Raw genomic sequence first — 24,625 nt, 5'->3', positions numbered from 1 at the left:
GGACCAACACACCAGGGGGGACCAACACACCAGGGAGGACCAACACACCAGGGAGGGCCAACACACCAGGGAGGACCAACACACCAGGGAGGACCAACACACCAGGGAGGACCAACACACCAGGGGAGCCAACACACCAGGGGAGCCAACACACCAGGGAGAGCCAACACACCAGGGGAGCCAACACACCAGGGAGGACCAACACACCAGGGAGGACCAACACACCAGGGGAGCCAACACACCAGGGGAGCCAACACACCAGGGAGGACCAACACACCAGGGAGGACCAACACACCAGGGGGGGCCAACACACCAGGGGGGCCAACACACCAGGGTGGACCAACACACCAGGGAGGACCAACACACCAGGGAGGGCCAACACACCAGGGAGGACCAACACACCAGGGAGGACCAACACACCAGGGAGGACCAACACACCAGGGAGGACCAACACACCAGGGAGGACCAACACACCAGGGGGGACCAACACACCAGGGGGGGCCAACACACCAGGGGAGCCAACACACCAGGGTGGACCAACACACCAGGGAGGACCAACACACCAGGGGAGCCAACACACCAGGGTGGACCAACACACCAGGGAGGACCAACACACCAGGGGAGCCAACACACCAGGGTGGACCAACACACCAGGGAGGACCAACACACCAGGGGGGACCAACACACCAGGGAGGACCAACACACCAGGGAGGGCCAACACACCAGGGAGGACCAACACACCAGGGAGGACCAACACACCAGGGAGGACCAACACACCAGGGAGGACCAACACACCAGGGAGGACCAACACACCAGGGGAGCCAACACACCAGGGTGGACCAACACACCAGGGAGGACCAACACACCAGGGGGGACCAACACACCAGGGGGGGCCAACACACCAGGGGGGCCAACACACCAGGGGGGGCCAACACACCAGGGGGGACCAACACACCAGGGGGGACCAACACACCAGGGTGGACCAACACACCAGGGAGGACCAACACACCAGGGAGGACCAACACACCAGGGGGACCAACACACCAGGGGGGGCCAACACACCAGGGGGGCCAACACACCAGGGGGGCCAACACACCAGGGTGGACCAACACACCAGGGGGACCAACACACCAGGGGGGGCCAACACACCAGGGGGGCCAACACACCAGGGGGGGCCAACACACCAGGGGGGACCAACACACCAGGGAGGACCAACACACCAGGGAGGACCAACACACCAGGGAGGACCAACACACCAGGGTGGACCAACACACCAGGGAGGACCAACACACCAGGGAGGACCAACACACCAGGGAGGACCAACACACCAGGGGGGCCAACACACCAGGGGGGCCAACACACCAGGGAGGACCAACACACCAGGGGGCCAACACACCAGGGGGGACCAACACACCAGGGTGGACCAACACACCAGGGAGGACCAACACACCAGGGGGGCCAACACACCAGGGGGGCCAACACACCAGGGAGGACCAACACACCAGGGAGGGCCAACACACCAGGGTGGACCAACACACCAGGGGGGCCAACACACCAGGGGGGACCAACACACCAGGGTGGACCAACACACCAGGGAGGACCAACACACCAGGGGGGGCCAACACACCAGGGAGGACCAACACACCAGGGTGGACCAACACACCAGGGAGGACCAACACACCAGGGAGGACCAACACACCAGGGTGGACCAACACACCAGGGAGGACCAACACACCAGGGAGGACCAACACACCAGGGTGGACCAACACACCAGGGAGGACCAACACACCAGGGAGGACCAACACACCAGGGAGGGCCAACACACCAGGGGGGCCAACACACCAGGGGGGGCCAACACACCAAAGAGGACCAACACACCAGGGAGGGCCAACACACCAGGGGGGCCAACACACCAGGGGGGGCCAACACACCAGGGAGGACGAACACACCAGGGTGGACCAACACACCAGGGTGGACCAACACACCAGGGGGGGCCAACACACCAGGGTGGACCAACACACCAGGGAGGACCAACACACCAGGGAGGACCAACACACCAGGGAGGACCAACACACCAGGGGAGCCAACACACCAGGGGGGCCAACACACCAGGGAGGACCAACACACCAGGGAGGACCAACACACCAGGGAGGACCAACACACCAGGGTGGACCAACACACCAGGGAGGACCAACACACCAGGGAGGACCAACACACCAGGGAGGACCAACACACCAGGGAGGACCAACACACCAGGGTGGACCAACACACCAGGGAGGACCAACACACCAGGGAGGACCAACACACCAGGGTGGACCAACACACCAGGGAGGACCAACACACCAGGGAGGACCAACACACCAGGGTGGACCAACACACCAGGGTGGACCAACACACCAGGGGGGCCAACACACCAGGGAGGACCAACACACCAGGGGGGACCAACACACCAGGGTGGACCAACACACCAGGGAGGACCAACACACCAGGGGGGCCAACACACCAGGGAGGACCAACACACCAGGGGGGACCAACACACCAGGGGGGCCAACACACCAGGGAGGACCAACACACCAGGGAGGACCAACACACCAGGGAGGACCAACACACCAGGGAGGACCAACACACCAGGGAGGGCCAACACACCAGGGAGGGCCAACACACCAGGGGGGGCCAACACACCAGGGGGGGCCAACACACCAGGGAGGACCAACACACCAGGGAGGGCCAACACACCAGGGAGGACCAACACACCAGGGGGGGCCAACACACCAGGGGGGGCCAACACACCAGGGAGGGCCAACACACCAGGGAGGACCAACACACCAGGGAGGACCAACACACCAGGGGGGCCAACACACCAGGGGGGGGCCAACACACCAGGGGGGACCAACACACCAGGGTGGACCAACACACCAGGGAGGACCAACACACCAGGGTGGACCAACACACCAGGGAGGACCAACACACCAGGGAGGACCAACACACCAGGGTGGACCAACACACCAGGGTGGACCAACACACCAGGGTGGACCAACACACCAGGGAGGACCAACACACCAGGGAGGACCAACACACCAGGGGGGGCCAACACACCAGGGGGGACCAACACACCAGGGTGGACCAACACACCAGGGAGGACCAACACACCAGGTAGGGCCAACACACCAGGGAGGACCAACACACCAGGGGGGACCAACACACCAGGGGGGCCAACACACCAGGGAGGACCAACACACCAGGGGGGACCAACACACCAGGGTGGACCAACACACCAGGGGGGCCAACACACCAGGGAGGACCAACACACCAGGGAGGACCAACACACCAGGGGGGCCAACACACCAGGGAGGACCAACACACCAGGGGGGACCAACACACCAGGGTGGACCAACACACCAGGGGGGGCCAACACACCAGGGAGGACCAACACACCAGGGAGGACCAACACACCAGGGGGGGCCAACACACCAGGGGGGGCCAACACACCAGGGGGAGCCAACACACCAGGGAGGACCAACACACCAGGGAGGGCCAACACACCAGGGAGGACCAACACATCAGGGGGGCCAACACACCAGGGGGGGCCAACACACCAGGGGGGACCAACACACCAGGGTGGACCAACACACCAGGGAGGACCAACACACCAGGGGGGACCAACACACCAGGGGGGCCAACACACCAGGGGGGGCCAACACACCAGGGGGGACCAACACACCAGGGTGGACCAACACACCAGGGAGGACCAACACACCAGGGGGGACCAACACACCAGGGGGGGCCAACACACCAGGGAGGACCAACACACCAGGGGGGCCAACACACCAGGGAGGGCCAACACACCAGGGAGAGCCAACACACCAGGGAGGGCCAACACACCAGGGGGGACCAACACACCAGGGACGGCCAACACACCAGGGAGGGCCAACACACCAGGGGGGACCAACACACCAGGGAGGACCAACACACCAGGGGGGCCAACACACCAGGGAGGACCAACACACCAGGGGGGCCAACACACCAGGGAGGACCAACACACCAGGGGGGCCAACACACCAGGGTGGACCAACACACCAGGGTGGACCAACACACCAGGGGGGCCAACACACCAGGGGGGGCCAACACACCAGGGAGGACCAACACACCAGGGACGGCCAACACACCAGGGAGGGCCAACACACCAGGGGGGACCAACACACCAGGGAGGACCAACACACCAGGGGGGCCAACACACCAGGGAGGACCAACACACCAGGGAGGACCAACACACCAGGGAGGACCAACACACCAGGGGGGCCAACACACCAGGGAGGACCAACACACCAGGGGGGCCAACACACCAGGGTGGACCAACACACCAGGGTGGACCAACACACCAGGGGGGGCCAACACACCAGGGGGGGCCAACACACCAGGGAGGACCAACACACCAGGGGGGCCAACACACCAGGGAGGACCAACACACCAGGGGGGCCAACACACCAGGGTGGACCAACACACCAGGGTGGACCAACACACCAGGGAGGACCAACACACCAGGGAGGACCAACACACCAGGGAGGACCAACACACCAGGGAGGACCAACACACCAGGGAGGACCAACACACCAGGGAGGACCAACACACCAGGGAGGACCAACACACCAGGGAGGACCAACACACCAGGGAGGACCAACACACCAGGGAGGACCAACACACCAGGGGGGGCCAACACACCAGGGGGGGCCAACACACCAGGGGGGGCCAACACACCAGGGGGGACCAACACACAGGGGGGACCAACACACCAGGGAGGACCAACACACCAGGGAGGACCAACACACCAGGGAGGACCAACACACCAGGGAGGACCAACACACCAGGGGGGCCAACACACCAGGGGGGCCAACACACCAGGGGGGGCCAACACACCAGGGGGGACCAACACACCAGGGTGGACCAACACACCAGGGAGGACCAACACACCAGGGTGGACCAACACACCAGGGAGGACCAACACACCAGGGAGGACCAACACACCAGGGTGGACCAACACACCAGGGTGGACCAACACACCAGGGTGGACCAACACACCAGGGAGGACCAACACACCAGGGAGGACCAACACACCAGGGGGGACCAACACACCAGGGGGGACCAACACACCAGGGTGGACCAACACACCAGGGAGGACCAACACACCAGGTAGGGCCAACACACCAGGGAGGACCAACACACCAGGGGGGACCAACACACCAGGGGGGCCAACACACCAGGGAGGACCAACACACCAGGGGGGACCAACACACCAGGGTGGACCAACACACCAGGGAGGACCAACACACCAGGGAGGACCAACACACCAGGGGGGGCCAACACACCAGGGGGGGCCAACACACCAGGGGGGGCCAACACACCAGGGAGGACCAACACACCTGGGAGGACCAACACACCAGGGGAGCCAACACACCAGGGAGGACCAACACACCAGGGAGGGCCAACACACCAGGGAGGACCAACACACCAGGGGGGCCAACACACCAGGGGGGGCCAACACACCAGGGGGGACCAACACACCAGGGTGGACCAACACACCAGGGAGGACCAACACACCAGGGGGGACCAACACACCAGGGGGGCCAACACACCAGGGGGGGCCAACACACCAGGGGGGACCAACACACCAGGGTGGACCAACACACCAGGGAGGACCAACACACCAGGGAGGGCCAACACACCAGGGAGGACCAACACACCAGGGTGGACCAACACACCAGGGAGGACCAACACACCAGGGGGGGCCAACACACCAGGGGGGACCAACACACCAGGGAGGACCAACACACCAGGGTGGACCAACACACCAGGGGGGGCCAACACACCAGGGGGGACCAACACACCAGGGAGGACCAACACACCAGGGAGGACCAACACACCAGGGGGGGCCAACACACCAGGGAGGACCAACACACCAGGGAGGACCAACACACCAGGGAGGACCAACACACCAGGGAGGACCAACACACCAGGGAGGACCAACACACCAGGGAGGACCAACACACCAGGGAGGACCAACACACCAGGGGGGGCCAACACACCAGGGGGGGCCAACACACCAGGGAGGACCAACACACCAGGGAGGACCAACACACCAGGGGAGCCAACACACCAGGGAGGACCAACACACCAGGGAGAGCCAACACACCAGGGGAGCCAACACACCAGGGAGGACCAACACACCAGGGAGGGCCAACACACCAGGGGGGCCAACACACCAAGGGGGGCCAACACACCAGGGAGGACCAACACACCAGGGAGGACCAACACACCAGGGGAGCCAACACACCAGGGAGGGCCAACACACCAGGGAGGACCAACACACCAGGGAGGACCAACATACCAGGGTGGACCAACACACCAGGGGGGCCAACACACCAAGGAGGACCAACATACGAGGGTGGACCAACACACCAGGGGGGCCAACACTCCAGGGAGGACCAACACACCAGGGAGGACCAACACACCAGGAGGGGGCTAACACACCAGGGAGGACCAACACACCAGGGGGGGCCAACACACCAGGGAGGGCCAACACACCAGGGGGGGCCAACACTCCAGGGAGGACCAACACACCAGGGAGGGCCAACACACCAGGGAGGATCAACACACCAGGGAGGGCCAACACACCAGGGAGGGCCAACACACCAGGGAGGACCAACACACCAGGGAGGGCCAACACACCAGGGAGGATCAACACACCAGGGAGGACCAACACACCAGGGAGGACCAACACACCAGGGAGGACCAACACACCAGGGTGGACCAATACACCAGGGAGGACCAACACACCAGGGGGGGCCAACACACCAGGGGGACCAACACACCAGGGGAGCCAACACACCAGGGAGGACCAACACACCAGGGGGACCAACACACCAGGGGAGCCAACACACCAGGGAGGACCAACACACCAGGGAGGATCAACACACCAGGGAGGACCAACACACCAGGGGAGCCAACACACCAGGGGAGCCAACACACCAGGGAGGGCCAACACACCAGGGAGGACCAACACACCAGGGGAGCCAACACACCAGGGGAGCCAACACACCAGGGAGGGCCAACACACCAGGGAGGGCCAACACACCAGGGGAGCCAACACACCAGGGAGGACCAACACACCAGGGAGGAACAACACACCAGGGGAGCCAACACACCAGGGGAGCCAACACACCAGGGGAGCCAACACACCAGGGAGGGCCAACACACCAGGGAGGACCAACACACCAGGGGAGCCAACACACCAGGGGAGCCAACACACCAGGGAGGGCCAACACACCAGGGAGGGCCAACACACCAGGGGAGCCAACACACCAGGGAGGACCAACACACCAGGGAGGACCAACACACCAGGGGAGCCAACACACCAGGGGAGCCAACACACCAGGGGGAGCCAACACACCAGGGAGGGCCAACACACCAGGGGAGCCAACACACCAGGGAGGACCAACACACCAGGGAGGGCCAACACACCAGGGGAGCCAACACACCAGGGAGGGCCAACACACCAGGGGAGCCAACACACCAGGGGAGCCAACACACCAGGGGAGCCAACACACCAGGGGGAGCCAACACACCAGGGAGGGCCAACACACCAGGGGAGCCAACACACCAGGGAGGACCAACACACCAGGGAGGGCCAACACACCAGGGGAGCCAACACACCAGGGAGGGCCAACACACCAGGGGAGCCAACACACCAGGGGAGCCAACACACCAGGGGAGCCAACACACCAGGGGGAGCCAACACACCAGGGAGGGCCAACACACCAGGGGAGCCAACACACCAGGGGAGCCAACACACCAGGGGGAGCCAACACACCAGGGGGAGCCAACACACCAGGGAGGGCCAACACACCAGGGGAGCCAACACACCAGGGGGAGCCAACACACCAGGGGGAGCCAACACACCAGGGAGGGCCAACACACCAGGGAGGACCAACACACCAGGGGAGCCAACACACCAGGGGAGCCAACACACCAGGGGAGCCAACACACCAGGGGAGCCAACACACCAGGGAGGACCAACACACCAGGGGAGCCAACACACCAGGGGAGCCAACACACCAGGGACATACATAAGTTCAAATAAAATACCAGAATTAAATGACCCTAAATTGTGTATATTTTAATTCTTGTACAACATTGGTTCTCTAGCCAATGCCTCAAGTAATCAAACTCACTTTCAATCTTCTTTAAAAACATTAATATTTAAAAATAAATAGTTTCATTTCCTAAGGATATGTCATTATAACAATACTTGTCTCTGAAACCCATACACACACACACACACACACACACACACACACACACACACACACACACACACACACACACACACACACACAGTCACCCCTGACCTCTGCTGACCTAAGATACATATTCCGTCAGTATACTGTCCGTTCCCCGGGGAGCTGACCCACGGTCGAGTCCTGCTGGTCGGCAATATGGGAATGTATGACTATCGCTCCTATGTTAAGAAGGTGAGTCTCTTCACAGTTCTCATGGGTTATTCATCTTCTTTTTTTAAACTATAATTCAGATATGTATTCATTATTTCATATATATATACATATATTTGAAAAATTATGAAATAATATATAACATGCCCGAAACGCTTTTCATATTAGAAGATTTATATTATCTTCATTGTGGACCTGCGAATAATACAATGTATTTTATATAAATATATAATAATAAGAATATTAAAAATAATAATAATTTCGTTATTATTACTATTATTATATTCATTTTTATTATTATTATTATTATTTTATTAATAATATTGTGTGTCAGAAGAAAATGACAGAAACGTCTCGTGACTGAGCGCCGGAGGGTATCACTTAGTCTTTAACCTCCGCACCTTTCTGCCGCAGGTGCGAAACAACAGGCAGCTGCGGTTTGCGTGCGACCGCGGGTTCTTCCTGGTGGAGGGACCGCCCGGGGCCACGTGCGTGCACGGGAGGTGGAGCCCCAAGGAGATGCCAAGGTAAGACTTTGCTTCACTTGACGTGGGTCAAGGAACACCTTCAGGACAAAGGCGAGGAGTCATAGTAAAGAGGAGAACTCTAGAGACAGAGAAAGGTAACGAGTGGAGTACCTCAAGGCACTCTTGCTCCAGATATATAGAACGACCTAATAGAGGAAGTATGCCTATTCTTATCATTGTTTGCTAACGATGCTAAGTTAATGAGCCGAATCAGAACTGAGGGGGGGGGGTGGGACTGCCTTATATTATAAGATGAACTAGATACTCTCCAGAGATTGTCTGAGAAGTGGTTACTTGACTTTAATCTTGACAGATGTAAGGTTATGAATATGAGAGTTGAAGAAGACCTCAGATACAGTACAGAATCCTCCAACTTCTGAAAAAGAGACAGACAAGAGTGGGCATAACTTGGGATCTAACGCAAGAGTCACACATCACCTGGATAACGAGGGCAGCGTATGCCATACTGGCAAACGTTCGATATACCTTCAGTAACTGTGACAAATAACCATTCCGAGCTCTGTATACACCGGTCGCGAGACCTGTTATTGAGTATGCTGGCCCAGCATGGAACCCCAACCTGAAGACGCATGAAACAAAACAAAACTAGAAAAGCTGCAAAAAATTACAACAAGGCTCGTTCCTGAGTTAAGGGGACTGAGCTCTGAAGAAAGACTGTAGGTGCTCACCCTCACTACACTGAAGGAAAGGCGGAATAGGGAACACATGATAACGACATACAAAATAGTAAGAGGCACTGAGAAACTTGATATAAAAGCAACATACAAATTAAGGAACCGAAGAATGAGAGGATATAAATTGAAACTGAAAACACTGATGAGTCCCACAGATGTCAGAAAGAGCTTTCTCAATCTAAGAGTCGTAGTTAGAAGAGTAAGTTGTCAGAGGCAATACGATACACAGTTTTACTTGTAAATACCAGAAGAAAAACGAGTGAAAAGAGTCACTTCTTTGAACTGATGAAGGTTGAATGCCGGGACTTAAGAGCAGACGCTCGACTCTACAAGCACAACTAAGTGAGTTCGCGCGCTCGCGCACACACACACACACACACACACACACACACACACACACACACACACACACACACACACACACACACACACACACACACACACACATGAATGGTCCAACAAATGGCTACTAAAGTTCAACCCGAGTAAATGCAAGGATATGAAACTAGGCGGTGGAAACAGGAGGGCCAGACACAGGGTACCGAATGGGATGTGAAGTACTTCATGAAACGGACAGATAAAGATCTAGAAGTTGATATCACACCAAACCTGTCTCCTGAAGCCCACATTAGGAGAATTTCGTCTGCGGGACACGCGAGGCTGGCTAACATCAGAACAGTCTTCAGGAACCTGTGTAAGGAATCATTCAGAACGTTTTATATCACATATGTCAGACCAATCCTGGAGTATGCGGTCCCAGCATGAAGCCCGTACCTTGACAAGTACAAGACGAAGCTGGAAAAAGTCCAAAGGTATGCCACTAGGCTAGTCCCAGAACTAAGAGGCTTGACTTACGAGGTAAGGCTGCGTGAGATGCACCTCACGACACTGGAAGACAGAAAAGTAAGGGGAGACATGATCACTACCTACAAAATTCTCAGAGGAATTGACAGGGTAGATAATAGTAAACTTTTTAACACTGGTGGTACGTGAACAAGGGAACACAGGTGGAGATTGAGTACCCAAATGACCCACAAGAACGTTAGAAAGATTTTTTCAGTGTCAGAGTAGTTAACAGGTGGAATGCTTGTTACGGTGTATGATACCTGGTTGATACCTGGTTGATGGGGTTCTGGGAGTTCTTCTACTCCCCAAGCCCAGCCCGAGGCCAGGCTTGACTTGTGAGAGTTTGGTCCACTAGGCTGTTGCTTGGAGCGGCCCGCAGGCGGGACATGAAGGCTGTGTATGGAGGCTGACTTCATACACAGTTTCAAATGTAGTTATGATAGAGCCCAGTAGGCTCAGGAATCTGTTCATCAGTTGATTGACGGTTGAGAGGCGGGACCAAAGAGACAGAACTCAACCCCCTCAAGCACAACTAGGTGAGTACACACACACACACACATGAACGTTGAACAATATTTAGCAGCAGATTTCGTCTGCAAGATTCCTCATTCATATATTACTTCAATATGCAAATAACAGTGAGAGATATACATGAAAGGATATGACAAGAGTGTCCGCTTGTTTGCAAATCTATTGGAGTGTACCTGGAGTGTCACCAAATTGATGCAATGGCAATGTTTTTCTAGTATATATCCTAAATGGATATATTTCCTTTCTTTTATATATATATATATAAGTGTGTGTGTCTCTTAGTTAGATATAAATAGGACTGCCTCGCTTATCCAATAGACTTTCTGCAGTTTCCTTTTATTTTGAGTTCTTAATATATATGAGCTGATCTAAGCAATAAATTTTGAACTAATGGATGATATATTTCTTTTGAAATTGACCTTCGATCTCCAAGCAAAACCTAACTTAACCCAGTCGAGTAATTGGTATAAATTATTGACCGATGGTTTGACAACGTTGATAATTTGGGTAATAAATAAATGGACGACGCTTTGCAAAATGAACCTAACCCTTCCATTCCTGATCGTTCGTGTATTAGCTATGTTGTTTTAAGATTATGTTCAGATGAGTGCTTTAAACAAACACAAGAACAGATCCCTGTTCTGAAAACTGCCAACCAAAATGTCGTTGTGGTGTTTCCAATGACCTGCTCTTCCTTACAGGTGCAAGCCAGACCTCCACCCAAGGTTCCGCTGGTTGAAGAGATCGGTCAACGCCACAGACTTCGTCAACGACCACAAAATAGGGACACTCGCTAGGAAAGGCGACTTTGACCTTACTCTCACCGGGGTTAATGGCTGGCAGAAGGTGTTTGAAGCGACCGACGTCCCGACAGCAAGAGCAATGGGAGGTCAAAGATCTCCTGCAGACAAGAGCGAGACAGAGGACCCGATTATTAACGAAGAAGAGTCAACTAAATCTGGCTATCTGCCGTCACATCCACCTACCACCAGCCCGCTATCACACCTGACACCCGACCTTCTTACGACGACCACCGAACACGACCACAGAGACACCAACATCTCTCCAACCTTCCCAAGGCCATCTCCATCCACTGGCCTTCCGCTGAGGAAAAATTCTGTCCCTACAGGTATCCAAGAAGCCATCACATTAGGGAAGGAACTTAGAGGTCCTCTCGTTGATTTCTACAGGCTTCTACGAACAGAAAATGAGGCACATGAGCAGATAATGCAGGAGGGAGAGTGGCCTTCCTTGGTGAGAGTTCCCAGAAATGTAGCGGAGAAGGAGAAGAAAGACAAGAATCGCAAGAGGAGAAATAAATGGAAGAAAAAGGGAAAGCGAGGTAAGACCTAGACAAGTTTAGCTCTCACACGCCACATAATTACACAATGCACCAATAAACAACATGTTTAAGTGGTAATTGAGAGCCATGCAAATATTGTTGATTTAAAACACTAAACCTCAGATTGCACTAAAATCACTAAATCTAGCTTTGTTTTTCCAATGTAACGTTAGGTCTCCCTCCTCTGGTCAAATGTAATACCAGAAACCTCTCTTCTTTGTTTAATGTAACACCCGGATCATCTACTGTTGTCAAATGTAACACATGTAACATTATGTTGAAAGTAATGGGAGGAAGGAATGATGTCCAATCACTTGGGCTGGACGGCAGAGCGATGGTCTTGCTTCATGCAGGTCGGCGTTCAGTCCCCGACCGTCCAAGTGGTTGGGCACCATTCCTTTCCTCCCCGTCCCATCCCAAATCCTTGTCCTGACCCCTTCCTTAAGTGCTATATAGTCGCAATGACTTGGCGCTTTCCCCCTAATAGTTCGCTTCCCTTGCTAAACGTAGCATTTGGCTCCTCTCGTCATGTTTCCTGTGTCATCAGGTCCCTCACGTCATGTTTCCTGTGTCATCAGGCTCCTCACCTCATGTTTCCTGTGTCATCAGGCTCCTCACCTCATGTTTCCTGTGTCATCAGGTCCCTCACCTCATGTTTCCTGTGTCATCAGGCTCCTCACCTCATGTTTCCTGTGTCATCAGGCTCCTCACCTCATGTTTCCTGTGTCATCAGGTCCCTCTCTCCCTCACCTAGTAACACCAGGTCCCTCTCTCCCTCACCTAGTAACACCAGGTCCCTCTCTCCCTCACCTAGTAACACCAGGTCCTTCTCTCCCTCACCTAGTAACACCAGGTCCCTCTCTCCCTCACCTAGTAACACCAGGTCCCTCTCTCGCTCACCTAGTAACACCAGGTCCTTCTCTCCCTCACCTAGTAACACCAGGTCCTTCTCTCCCTCACCTAGTAACACCAGGTCCTTCTCTCCCTCACCTAGTAACACCAGGTCCTTCTCTCCCTCACCTAGTAACACCAGGTCCTTCTCTCCCTCACCTAGTAACACCAGGTCCCTCTCTCCCTCACCTAGTAACACCAGGTCCTTCTCTCCCTCACCTAGTAACACCAGGTCCTTCTCTCCCTCACCTAGTAACACCAGGTCCCTCTCTCCCTCACCTAGTAACACCAGGTCCCTCTCTCCCTCACCTAGTAACACCAGGTCCTTCTCTCCCTCACCTAGTAACACCAGGTCCTTCTCTCCCTCACCTAGTAACACCAGGTCCTTCTCTCCCTCACCTAGTAACACCAGGTCCTTCTCTCCCTCACCTAGTAACACCAGGTCCTTCTCTCCCTCACCTAGTAACACCAGGTCCTTCTCTCCCTCACCTAGTAACACCAGGTCCTTCTCTCCCTCACCTAGTAACACCAGGTCCCTCTCTCCCTCACCTAGTAACACCAGGTCCTTCTCTCCCTCACCTAGTAACACCAGGTCCTTCTCTCCCTCACCTAGTAACACCAGGTCCTTCTCTCCCTCACCTAGTAACACCAGGTCCTTCTCTCCCTCACCTAGTAACACCAGGTCCTTCTCTCCCTCACCTAGTAACACTAGGTCCCTCTCTCCCTCACCTAGTAACACCAGGTCCTTCTCTCCCTCACCTAGTAACACCAGGTCCTTCTCTCCCTCACCTAGTAACACCAGGTCCTTCTCTCCCTCACCTAGTAACACCAGGTCCTTCTCTCCCTCACCTAGTAACACCAGGTCCTTCTCTCCCTCACCTAGTAACACCAGGTCCTTCTCTCCCTCACCTAGTAACACCAGGTCCTTCTCTCCCTCACCTAGTAACACCAGGTCCTTCTCTCCCTCACCTAGTAACACCAGGTCCCTCTCTCCCTCACCTAGTAACACCAGGTCCTTCTCTCCCTCACCTAGTAACACCAGGTCCTTCTCTCCCTCACCTAGTAACACCAGGTCCTTCTCTCCCTCACCTAGTAACATCAGGTCCTTCTCTCCCTCACCTAGTAACACCAGGTCCTTCTCTCCCTCACCTAGTAACACCAGGTCCCTCCCTCCCCGCCTCAGACTCCCCTGTGGTACCGCACTGTGAGCCTATCCCTAGTGAGCCGTACCTGAGGGTGGAGGTGGTACGTAAGGGTCGAGACAGCAACTACACGTACTCGGCCGGAGCACGTATCAAGGTAACGTGTTTGCACGGCTACGGACTCAACATCGGCAACCGTACGGCCAAGTGCGCGCGGCGGGGCAAGTGGAAGCCCATGAAGCCTGAGTGTGTCACTTGTGAGTATGAGTATGTCCGGTTGTGCCTCTTAGAATATTATAGTTTGCGTTGCATTCCGTTTTCTTTTGAGTGTTTACCTTCACTTCTCCATTCTCAAGCTAAAATACATTGTTTTTGTTATTTCTTGCATGTTATGTCCCCCATCCCTGAAGATGTCCTTGTCCCCCATCCGTGAAGATGTCCTTGTCCCCCATCCCCGAAGATGCCCTTGTTCCCCATCCCCGAAGATGTCCTTGTCCCCCATCCGTGAAAATGTCCTTGTCCCCCATCCGTGAAGATGTCCTTGTCCCCCATCCCCGAAGATGCCCTTGTTCCCCATCCCCGAAGATGTCCTTGTCCCCCATCCGTGAAAATGTCCTTGTCCCCCATCCGTGAAGATGTCTTTGTCCCCCATCCCTGAAGATGTCCTTGTCCCCCCATCCCTGAAGATGTCCTTGTCCCCCCATCCCTGAAGACGTCCTTGTCCCCCATCCCTGAAGATGTCCTTGTCCCCCATCCCTGAAGACGTCCTTGTCCCCCATCCCTGAAGACGTCCTTGTCCCCATCCCTGAAGATGTCCTTGTCCCCCATCCCTGAAGATGTCCTTGTCCCCATCCCTGAAGATGTCCTTGTCCCCCATCCGTGAAGACGTCCTTGTCCCCCATCCCTGAAGATGTCCTTGTCCCCCATCCCTGAAGATGTCCTTGTCCCTCATCCCTGAAGATGTCCTTGTCCCCCATCCGTGAAGATGTCCTTGTCCCCCATCCCTGAAGATGTCCTTGTCCCCCATCCCTGAAGATGTCCTTGTCCCCCATCCCTGAAGATGTCCTTGTCCCCCATCCCTGAAGATGTCCTTGTCCCCCATCCGTGAAGATGTCCTTGTCCCCCATCCCTGAAGATGTCCTTGTCCCCCATCCGTGAAGACGTCCTTGTCCCCCATCCGTGAAGACGTCCTTGTCCCCCATCCCTGAAGATGTCCTTGTCCCCCATCCCTGAAGATGTCCTTGTCCCCCATCCGTGAAGACGTCCTTGTCCCCCATCCCCGAAGATGTCCTTGTGTCCGTGTGTTACAGTGCCATGTACAGTGCCCGAGGCCCCCCACGGGCAGTTCGAGTTCAACGGGGTGGCGGCGGGGGAACGAGCCATCATCAGCCATGGCGAAGTGGTCAAGTTCTCGTGCCAGGGTGGCTACACCGTCCTGGGTTCGGATACCATGAGGTGCTGGTATGGGTCCTGGGCGGTCACCGGCAAGAACCCAGAGTGCATACCAAGTGAGTTTTAATGTAATTGCTTTTTGTTTCAACACTGAGTTTAAGCTCGTGGGCTTCGCTTTTGTCAACTTGTCGGGCATTTATACTCCCGACTGTTTGATTTTTTGTTTGTATAATTACGTTAGATTTTAGTTCGTTCCACTTTTCTTATTCTGTGTTATCGATTCTCCTGATTATTTTGAATGTCTGGATCATGTACCTCATGATCTGGATAAGCACCTCCAAAGGATACCTGATCAACCAGGCTGTGATTCATACGTCAGGCTGCGAGCAGCCGCGTCCAACAGCCTGGTTGATCAGGCTGTTGGACGCGGCTCAACCAGGAGGTTGTTGGTCGATCAACCAGGAGGCCTGGTCGACGACCGGGCCGCGGGAACGCTAAGCCCCGGAAGTACCTCAAGGTAACCTCAAGGTAACCATGTCCTCTCTAATTCTTCTTTCCTCCAGTTTCAATCAGCTCAGTTTTTTTCTATCCGCGTAGCTCAGTCCCGTCAATTCTTATGCCAGTCTGGTGGCAATTCCCTGCATTTCCATAATTGTTTGAGATACGAGTTCCACACTGGTGCCGTGCTGCGTCCTCCAACACTGGTCGGGGAGTTCCACACTGGTGCCGTGCAGCCTCCTCCAACACTGGTCGGGGAGTTCCACACTGGTGCCGTGCTGCCTCCTCCAACACTGGTCGTGGAGTTCCACACTGGTGCCGTGCAGCCTCCTCCAACACTGGTCGGGGAGTTCCACACTGGTGCCGTGCAGCCTCCTCCAACACTGGTCGGGGAGTTCCACACTGGTGCCGTGCTGCCTCCTCCAACACTGGTCGGGGAGTTCCACACTGGTGCCGTGCTGCCTCCTCCAACACTGGTCGGGGAGTTCCACACTGGTGCCGTGCTGCCTCCTCCAACACTGGTCGGGGAGTTCCACACTGGTGCCGTGCTGCCTCCTCCAACACTGGTCGGGGAACTCCACACTGGTGCCGTGCTGCGTCCTCCAACACTGGTCGGGGAGTTCCACACTGGTGCCGTGCTGCCTCCTCCAACACTGGTCGGGGAACTCCACACTGGTGCCGTGCTGCGTCCTCCAACACTGGTCGGGGAGTTCCACACTGGTGCCGTGCTGCGTCCTCCAACACTGGTCGGGGAGTTCCACACTGGTGCCGTGCTGCCTCCTCCAACACTGGTCGGGGAGTTCCACACTGGTGCCGTGCTGCCTCCTCCAACACTGGTCGGGGAGTTCCACACTGGTGCCGTGCTGCGTCCTCCAACACTGGTCGGGGAGTTCCACACTGGTGCCGTGCAGCCTCCTCCAACACTGGTCGGGGAGTTCCACACTGGTGCCGTGCTGCCTCCTCCAACACTGGTCGCGGAACTCCACACTGGTGCCGTGCTGCGTCCTCCAACACTGGTCGGGGAGTTCCACACTGGTGCCGTGCTGCCTCCTCCAACACTGGTCGGGGAGTTCCACACTGGTGCCGTGCTGCCTCCTCCAACATTGGTCGGGGAGTTCCACACTGGTGCCGTGCTGCCTCCTCCAACACTGGTCGCGGAACTCCACACTGGTGCCGTGCTGCGTCCTCCAACACTGGTCGGGGAGTTCCACACTGGTGCCGTGCTGCCTCCTCCAACACTGGTCGGGGAGTTCCACACTGGTGCCGTGCTGCCTCCTCCAACATTGGTCGGGGAGTTCCACACTGGTGCCGTGCTGCCTCCTCCAACACTGGTCGGGGAGTTCCACACTGGTGCCGTGCTGCCTCCTCCAACACTGGTCGGGGAGCTCCACACTAAATACTTAGCCTAAAATGTATGTTATACATCGTTAATATATACAACATCTCACCCTTCTCCTCCTCCTCCCTATCGACTGTCAAACACCAAAATCGAGCATCTCTACCATCATCTACCCAGATAAGTGCTTGTATTCAAACAACCTATTTTGCGGTTACCTTGTGCTGGTTCCGAGGATCAATGTCCCCGCGGCCCCGTTCTCTGGTTGGTGGTCTGATCAACCAGAATGTTGGACGCGGCTGATCAGTTATTCCTTGGAGATGTTTATCAAATTCTCTTTTAAAGTTCGTGAAACGTTGGTCAGTTATGGCTGATATGTGTAGAGGGAGAGTGTTGAACAGCCTTGTGCCTTTGATGTTAACAGAGTTCTCTCTCAGCTTAACTTTTGGATTTCTGCTTTTCAAAGCGGGTGTTTTGCACTTCCTGCCATATTTACTTATCTCATGTAGTGTTATTTCCATGTGTGGATTTGAAACAAGCCACTTCAATATTTTCCAAGGGTAAATTATTATGTATCTTTCTCGTCTGCTCTCTAGAAAATGCAGATTTAAAGATTTTAATCAGTCCCAATAATTTAGATGTTTTATTTAGTGGATTCTAGCAGTAAAGGACCCTTTTAAGATCTCCAGGTCAGCAATTTCTTAAGCTTAGAATGGGGTATTGTGATGAGATCTTCCGATCTTATTACTCTTATGATAACCTTATTTTGATGATTACTCTCAGGTATTTTGACTTGCTTTTTCGTTCTATAATGTGATTTGACAACCTTTTACCTGTGGTTTGTGTTTTTATGTTTTCGTTTTCACCATTCCGCAGGAACTGGAACTTTTCTTCATTAAACAATATTTTACGTGTCCCGTGGAACGACCTGATTTACATCAGCTTGGAGGTTTGCTGTGTCCTCTAAATTGTCTGCTCGCATCAAGATTCTAGTGTCATCTGTGAAGGATGATGCGGTACTATAGTTTGGGTCCTTGTCTTGGGGTCTGTTTATTAGGAATTAAAGGATCCATCTTCTAACTTCGCCAGTAATTCCTTGCGAGAGCATTTTATGTGCAGTAACACCATTGACACACGTCGAAATCTTTCGCGAAATCTGTGTATGTTGTTTTGCATATCTTCCATGGCAAGAGGGCCATGTCATAGTGGTTTATCAGTGATGAGATGCAGGAGTACCCTGTTCTGAAACCATGTTGTCTAGGGTTATGTTGACGTTGAGATTCCATGTAATATGTTATCTAACTTCTTAGCACTTTTTCAAAGATTTTTATGTGTGATGTTAGTCTATTGATCTATAATTGTTTGCCTCTTTTATGTATGTCAGGCACAACCCCAGTAGCCAAATGACATATCCATAATCATACTGTCTATGGCTACTTCGAAGTCCAGAGGGGTTAAGGTGACATCTGAGATATTATTTGATGTTGGTATCATATTGATGAAGAAGTCGTTTAGGTAAATCGATCTTCAGTGTGTTTAAGGGTTTACCGTAAACAGACTCGCTGGTCTCCAACCCAAGTGCGTCTCCCCAGACAACTGCGTGCTGCCAGACCTCGCCCATGGGAAGTACACAGCTGGCTACAAGAAGGGTCTGACGATCATCCACGGTGCGTCGGTGGGTTACGCCTGCGACGACGGCTGGCTGGTGGGGGTGGCCGACGTGTCGTGCTACCTGGGGCTCTTGAGCCCCGCCCCGCCGTCGTGCGTCGCCCCAGAACTCCCTGTGGTTGAGATTGTCAACAACGAGCTGGTCCCACCTATCAAGAGAGGACACTCGGACGGGCCTCACACAAGCGGTAAGGCAGGGCGGGGTGTTTGTGTCTCCCAGTGGAGACATGAGGAGGACAGGTGCTTTACATATCTTGTGGGAGATGGGGCAGCATACAGGTGTTTGTGTCTTGCGGGAGATAGTGAGAATGATATTTGGGTGTCTTGGGGGCGGCACAAGGAATAAGATTTTGTTATTATGAAATTGAGAGTGACTTTTATCTGTCCATTCGGAGAGAGACGATTGAATACCCCTAGAGAGCCAAGTAGGAAAGGATCAAGTGTACCCCGGGGAGGATAGAGGAAGAGTCTCTGTGTCCTCTGATAGACAGGAAGGAAGATGTTTGTCACCTTGTGGAGATTAGAATGAGCACATCTTTGTCCCACAGTTAAATACAGATATATTTAATTGGGATTTAATTCGGGATTATTGACGGAAACGCTGTGGGTATTAGTGGCTTTAGACATAGTATGTATAAGCTCTATCTAGGAAATGCAACATTCTGCTTGTAACTCATCTAATATGTATATACTTTTACCTGAATTCCCATTTATTATTTATATGTAAGTTGGATGTAGCACATTCACGCTAAAAAAAAATATGAGTAACTGTGGTTAATTTTGTGTTGCTTTGGGACACTTGTCTGTGTGTGTGTGTTGCACAGATGGGTCCCCGGTCAGCCCCACAGCTGGTGACAAGACGCCGCTTGCTGTCACCTGTCGTGTCACGCGGCCCAAGGACTGTGTTGTGTGGATGCAATTGTTTCGTGTTTTGGTATAATAATAATAATAATGATATTATTAATAATATGATAATAATAAGCATACAAACATCACATTAAAGTTATATATTCACCAATGAGAGAATCCACTAGGCCTATAGGTGGACTAATTTCTACCACTACCGCATAGTGGTAGAGGACTGGCAATGCTGGAGACGAAAGTTCGAGCCTACTTATAGTCCTAGTGGATTTTCACAATGATAATAATAATAATATTATTATTATAGTAATGATAATAATAGTAATAATATATCTAAGAATATAACCCCCATGTCCCAAGTATATCAATGTGTACAAGTCTTAAGCATTGATAGGTACTTCAGGCTTAAATCAGTTCTATTTAACAAGACTGACAAGTGTGTGAAAAGACCTCCCTCCCTCTGCGAGAGCGAAGAGAGAGAGAGAGAGAGAGAGAGAGAGAGAGAGAGAGAGAGAGAGAGAGAGAGAGAGAGAGAGAGAGAGAGAGAGAGAGAGAGAGAGAGAGAGAGAGAGAGAGAGAGAGAGAGAGAGACAGACAGACAGACAAAGAGAGAGAGGGAGAAGGAGATGAGAGGCAGGATAGACCGGACAGGAAGGGAGAGAGAGAAGTGGAGGGGGGTAGAGACCATGTCAGACCATCCCCCTCCCTTCTCCCCCTTGTAGCGTGGCCCCCTCAACCCCCCCTCCTCCTCCTCCCCCCTAGCAGCGAATAACGGGGGTGACTTGACCTCAGGAGGTGACATCACTGACATGGGCTTGTCCTCCACCATGATGATGTCATGCAGCCCCCCCATCGTCGTCCCCGGCTCTCAGGGCTTCAAGAACGGCCAGCCCCTTGACGACAAGGATCAGAGGTAAGGCATGGGTGATGGGTGAGTGGTGATGGATGGTGATGGGTGAGTGGTGATGGGGGGTGTGGAGTGACGATGGGTGGGTGGTCATGGGTGGGTGTTGGGTGGTGATTGGTGAGTGATGGATGAGTGGTGATAGGTGAGTGGTAATGAGTGGGTGTTAGCGAGGTCATGGGTGAGTGGAGATGGGTGAGTGGTGATGGGTAAGTGGTAATAGGTGGTGATGGGTGAGTGATGATGGGTGAGTGGTGATGGGTGGGTGTTGGGTGGTGATGAGTGAGTGATGGGTGGGTGTTGGGTGGTGATGAGTGAGTGATGGGTGAATGATGGGTGAGTGATGGGTGAGTGAAGGGTAGGTGGTAATGGGTGAGTGATGGGTGGGTGGTGATGGGTGGGTGTTGATGGGTGGGTGTTGACGGGTGGGTGGTAATGGGTGGGTGGTGATGTGTGGGTGTTGAGTGGTGATGGGTGAGTGTTGGGTGAGCTCCCTGCTAAACCCCAGCCCTCCCTGCTAAACCCCTGCCTCCCTGCTAAACCCCTGCCTCCCTGCTAAACCCCTGCCTCCCTGCTAAACCCCAGCCCTCCCTGCTAAACCCCTGCCTCCCTGCTAAACCCCTGCCTCCCTGCTAAACCCCTGCCTCCCTGCTAAACCCCTGCCTTCCTGCTAAACCCCTGCCTCCCTGCTAAACCCCTGCCTCCCTGCTAAACCCCTGCCTCCCTGCTAAACCCCTGCCTCCCTGCTAAACCCCTGCCTCCCTGCTAAACCCCTGCCTTCCTGCTAAACCCCTGCCTCCCTGCTAAACCCCTGCCTTCCTGCTAAACCCCTGCCTCCCTGCTAAACCCCAGCCCTCCCTGCTAAACCCCTGCCTCCCTGCTAAACCCCTGCCTCCCTGCTAAACCCCTGCCTCCCTGCTAAACCCCTGCCTCCCTGCTAAACCCCTGCCTCCCTGCTAAACCCCTGCCTCCCTGCTAAACCCCTGCCTCCCTGCTAAACCCCTGCCTCCCTGCTAAACCCCTGCCTTCCTGCTAAACCCCTGCCTCCCTGCTAAACCCCTGCCTCCCTGCTAAACCCCTGCCTCCCTGCTAAACCCCTGCCTCCCTGCTAAACCCCTGCCTTCCTGCTAAACCCCTGCCTCCCTGCTAAACCCCTGCCTCCCTGCTAAACCCCTGCCTCCCTGCTAAACCCCTGCCTCCCTGCTAAACCCCTGCCTTCCTGCTAAACCTCTGCCTCCCTGCTAAACCCCTGCCTTCCTGCTAAACCCCTGCCTTCCTGCTAAACCCCTGCCTTCCTGCTAAACCCCTGCCTCCCTGCTAAACCCCTGCCTTCCTGCTAAACCCCTGCCTCCCTGCTAAACCCCTGCCTCCCTGCTAAACCCCTGCCTCCCTGCTAAACCCCTGCCTTCCTGCTAAACCCCTGCCTTCCTGCTAAACCCCTGCCTTCCTGCTAAACCCCTGCCTTCCTGCTAAACCCCTGCCTCCCTGCTAAACCCCTGCCTCCCTGCTAAACCCCTGCCTTCCTGCTAAACCCCAGCTCCCTGCTAAAGATAGTACCCATTTACCCCACCTGGTGGCTGGGGGAAAAGGGTGATATGCATTCTGCAGCTCTCGAAATTTTTCTCAAAATTTTCTTGCTGGAGCTTGACGGCTCCAGGCTGTTGTCTACGTGGGATGTGTGGTGACGATTTAGTCTTTTTCTTACACAGTATCCTGCCTACACACCCCCTCTCTCCCTACCCACACTATACCCACCCCAGTTTCCCTACCCACGCCATACCCACCCCATTCGACACTCCCTACACCCTTCAACTACAAACCCAACACCAAACACATTAATTTGTTCCGCGTTTGGAAAGAAATATTGTTTCTTGTTGTCTGGAAACAACTACCACTTCTCGTGACGTCACATTTTCCCCTTCTCAAGCCCCCTACTGTTGTAGGTTCCCCTCACCTGGTGTAGGTTCCTCCTCACCCGGTGTAGGTTCCTCCTCACCCGGTGTAGGTCCCCCCTCACCTGACCCAACTGGTGAAAGTACCACCTGCCTCTCTTGGTGAAAGCCTCCATTACCTTCCTGATCCAGGTGAAACTTCCCCCACCCTTTACCTTCCTCCCCCCCCCCCCCCCTTGTGAAGGTACACACCCCACCTGTCTCCCACCTGTTGAAGATCCCCTCCTTCCCCCCATCTTCGTCCCACTCCCCTCTCACCTGCTAATGGTCGTCCCTGACCTGCTCCCTCTGGTATAGATTCCCGGATGGCACCACCGTGACCTTCAACTGCAAGACCAACAACATTGGGGTCAAGACCACGTGGGACATGACGTGTATGGACGGGTCCTGGCAGGGGCTGCGCCCCCCGACCACCTGCGAGGCAGAGGGCGCAGACGAGGAGGAGAGCTACGGCAACAAGACCTGCTCCTGGAGTAAGACGGAGCCCAATCTTGTTACTTTCTTCAACGACCAAGAGATCACAGAGGAGGACGTCGTCTTCGAGCCGGGAGCGGAGCTGGTGAGTGGGATGGGGTAAGGGGTGGAAGGGTAGAAGGGGGGGGGGGGTAGTGATGGGATGGTGTGAGGTGTGGGAAGGGGGGATGTGAGTTGCTGTGATGTAATGGTGTAGAGACAATGGGTTTAAGGGTCGTTTTTTTTAGTATTCTATAACAGGCATTAGTCTCCTCTCCTAGGGCTTAAGCGGGCTTTATTACACACGTGTACCAGATGGGATACCTGACTGCAGTCACATACCTGACTGCAGTCACATACCTGACTGCAGTCACATACCTGACTGCAGTCACATACCTGACTGCAGTCACATACCTGACTGCCTTCACATACCTGACTGCAGTCACATACCTGACTGCAGTCACATACCTGACTGCAGTCACATACAATTTCTTAGTGCTCAAGTTGCCAATAGTGTTAAGTTTTCATTGCATTATCTGGCCCTGTTAGCCATTACATCACTGCGCTCAAGGGGGGATTAATATCAATCATAACCCGCTCCGTGGTCAGAGGGAGCGCTCAATTGGCACTCAGGTCATGCTCAGAGAGTGATCAACACGGTCAAGTGTCGCAGGTCACGTGGAAAGTGGCAGGGGTTATATCCCTAGTTTTGTTTATTTGGGTTATCTCTCCAAATTTTAATGTTATATAAATACAATCAATTTCTGTTTATTGGTAATCCTACTTATTGTTAGTGTATTCCGTAGACTGTTAATGTTTTAATTGATTTGTCCATCATTCCACTTTTCCCTCGTAATAAGCGCCGTAACTACTTCGTGGTACAGTTAACTTCGTGGCATCCTGCACATGGGTTCGAACCCTCATTAAGGCCGTGGTTGTGGATTTGTCCAAGCGCCACATTCTTGCAGTTATCTTAGTAACTTTTTCAGTTATCGTTTCCAGACCAACTCCTGCCCTCCTAGGAGCCGGTCGGCCGAGCGGACAGCACGCTGGACTTGTGATCCTTTGGCCCCGGGATCGATC

General features: G+C 54.3%; 1 protein-coding gene across 1 annotated transcript in view; it reads left to right on the top strand.

The window, feature by feature from the left end:
• The window catches only part of LOC123754441 (Hig-anchoring scaffold protein), a gene marked incomplete in the record, with an annotated part of 296,891 nt that overhangs the window by 241,188 nt on the left and 31,078 nt on the right, over positions 1-24,625 (top strand). The window contains 8 exon segments of the mRNA XM_069326544.1: positions 8,434-8,525; positions 8,919-9,031; positions 11,805-12,445; positions 14,520-14,735; positions 15,789-15,986; positions 19,297-19,560; positions 21,026-21,146; positions 23,387-23,648. Of these exon segments, the coding sequence (XP_069182645.1) occupies positions 8,434-8,525; positions 8,919-9,031; positions 11,805-12,445; positions 14,520-14,735; positions 15,789-15,986; positions 19,297-19,560; positions 21,026-21,146; positions 23,387-23,648 (1,907 nt within the window).

Source organism: Procambarus clarkii, chromosome 18, assembly GCF_040958095.1.
Source record: "Procambarus clarkii isolate CNS0578487 chromosome 18, FALCON_Pclarkii_2.0, whole genome shotgun sequence".
NCBI classification, from domain to species: Eukaryota; Metazoa; Arthropoda; class Malacostraca; order Decapoda; family Cambaridae; genus Procambarus; species Procambarus clarkii.
Note: the sequence above shows the minus strand (reverse complement) of the source record. Positions and strands in the feature narration are given on the sequence as shown.